The sequence below is a fragment of the Solanum verrucosum genome, unplaced genomic scaffold (genome assembly GCF_900185275.1).
Source record: "Solanum verrucosum unplaced genomic scaffold, falcon-dt-bn FXZP01000060.1, whole genome shotgun sequence".
Lineage (NCBI taxonomy): Eukaryota > Viridiplantae > Streptophyta > Magnoliopsida > Solanales > Solanaceae > Solanum > Solanum verrucosum.
In genome coordinates, this window is record NW_026020129.1 from 9,225,597 (window position 1) to 9,227,124 (window position 1,528).

Below are 1,528 nucleotides of genomic sequence, written 5' to 3' on the forward strand. Positions count from 1 at the left end.
CTTTTGACAGTGAACGTTATATATTTTATATGGACCTTTTTAACAAGAATTCAGATTTAATCAGACTCGGTATAAAGAAGGTTCTGAAAAAACCAAAAAAATTCCATGAAGAATTAAATGCGGACGTGGAATAGTGGCTTGTGGAAAAATTTCCTTATTCATCATTCCAATGTAATATTATTGATATATGTGATTAATGTACAAGGTGCCACACTCCTATATAAGCTGCCCAATAACTTGTAATAATATCAGATAAAAAAAAATGTCCACAAACATGGGCTATTTGAGATCTTCTTTTGTTTTCTTCCTCCTTTCTTTTGTGACTTATAGTTATGCTACCTCTTTTGAGGTCCGAAACAACTGTCCATACACCGTCTGGGCAGCGTCGACCCCGATAGGCGGTGGCCGACGTCTCGATCAAGGTCAAACTTGGGTCATCGATGCACCGAGGGGCACTAAGATGGCACGTATATGGGGTCGTACTAATTGCAACTTTGACGGTGCTGGTAGAGGTTCTTGTCAGACCGGAGATTGTGGTGGGGTTCTGCAGTGTACCGGGTGGGGTAAACCGCCAAACACCCTGGCCGAATATGCCTTGAACCAGTTTAACAACCTAGATTTCTGGGACATTTCTTTAGTTGACGGATTTAATATACCGATGACTTTTGCCCCGACCAATCCTAGTGGTGGTAAATGCCACTCAATTCAATGCACGGCCAATATAAATGGTGAATGCCCTGGTCAACTTAAAGTACCCGGAGGTTGTAACAATCCTTGTACCACGTTCGGAGGACAACAATATTGTTGCACCCAAGGTCCATGTGGTCCTACTGACTGGTCGAGATTTTTCAAACAAAGATGCCCTGATGCCTATAGTTACCCACAAGATGATCCAACTAGCACCTTTACTTGCCCTAGTGATAGTACAAATTATAGGGTTGTTTTTTGCCCATAATTAATGCCACAATAAAGCATATTTTGCTACAAATTAAATGGTATGAAAAATTACCAAAATAATAAGTATCTTAAAAAGTTTGTTAAACTATTTTGTTTTGTGTTAGTGTGATAATAATTTCTTATGTGTGTAATGTATACACACTCCCTTCAACTTATATGTTTTTGATCATAATGAATAAGAAATAATATCGTTAATTATGTGTCGTTACTTATTTACTTTACTTTAACATTTTCTTGCCTTTTTTTGTTGGTTGAATTTGAAACTAACTAAAGAATTACTTGTACGTCAATCAGCCACTTACCTATTTTTCATTTATAAACATGCTAAATCGACGATCAATAATATGTTTTTCAATTAATTGCCTATTGATCCTTAATAGTTTTTATTAATATAATATAATAGAGAACCTCATCAACTCAACAACTTCAGAACAAAAACATCAGCACCAAGACATTAATTATAAAAGGCAAAAGAAAATAGGTTTTGTATTTAAAATATAAAGTCATTATTATATAATTAGGAATAAAAAAAGTAGTTTTAATATAATTTTATTAGGTTATTACTTATTAG

General features: G+C 34.9%; 1 protein-coding gene across 1 annotated transcript; it reads left to right on the forward strand.

Moving 5' to 3' along the window:
* The first annotated feature begins 258 nt into the window (after positions 1 to 258).
* Positions 259 to 1,038, forward strand: LOC125827102 (osmotin-like protein OSML13). The gene has a single exon (XM_049506465.1). The coding sequence runs from the start codon at positions 263 to 265 to the stop codon at positions 953 to 955; it is 693 nt and encodes a 230-aa protein (XP_049362422.1). The 5' UTR covers positions 259 to 262; the 3' UTR covers positions 956 to 1,038.
* Positions 1,039 to 1,528: the final 490 nt, after the last annotated feature.

What these genes read in the sequence shown, in the direction of transcription:
- LOC125827102 (XM_049506465.1), top strand. Translation starts at nt 263, where the DNA reads ATGTCCACAAACATGGGCTATTTGAGATCTTCTTTTGTTTTCTTCCTC.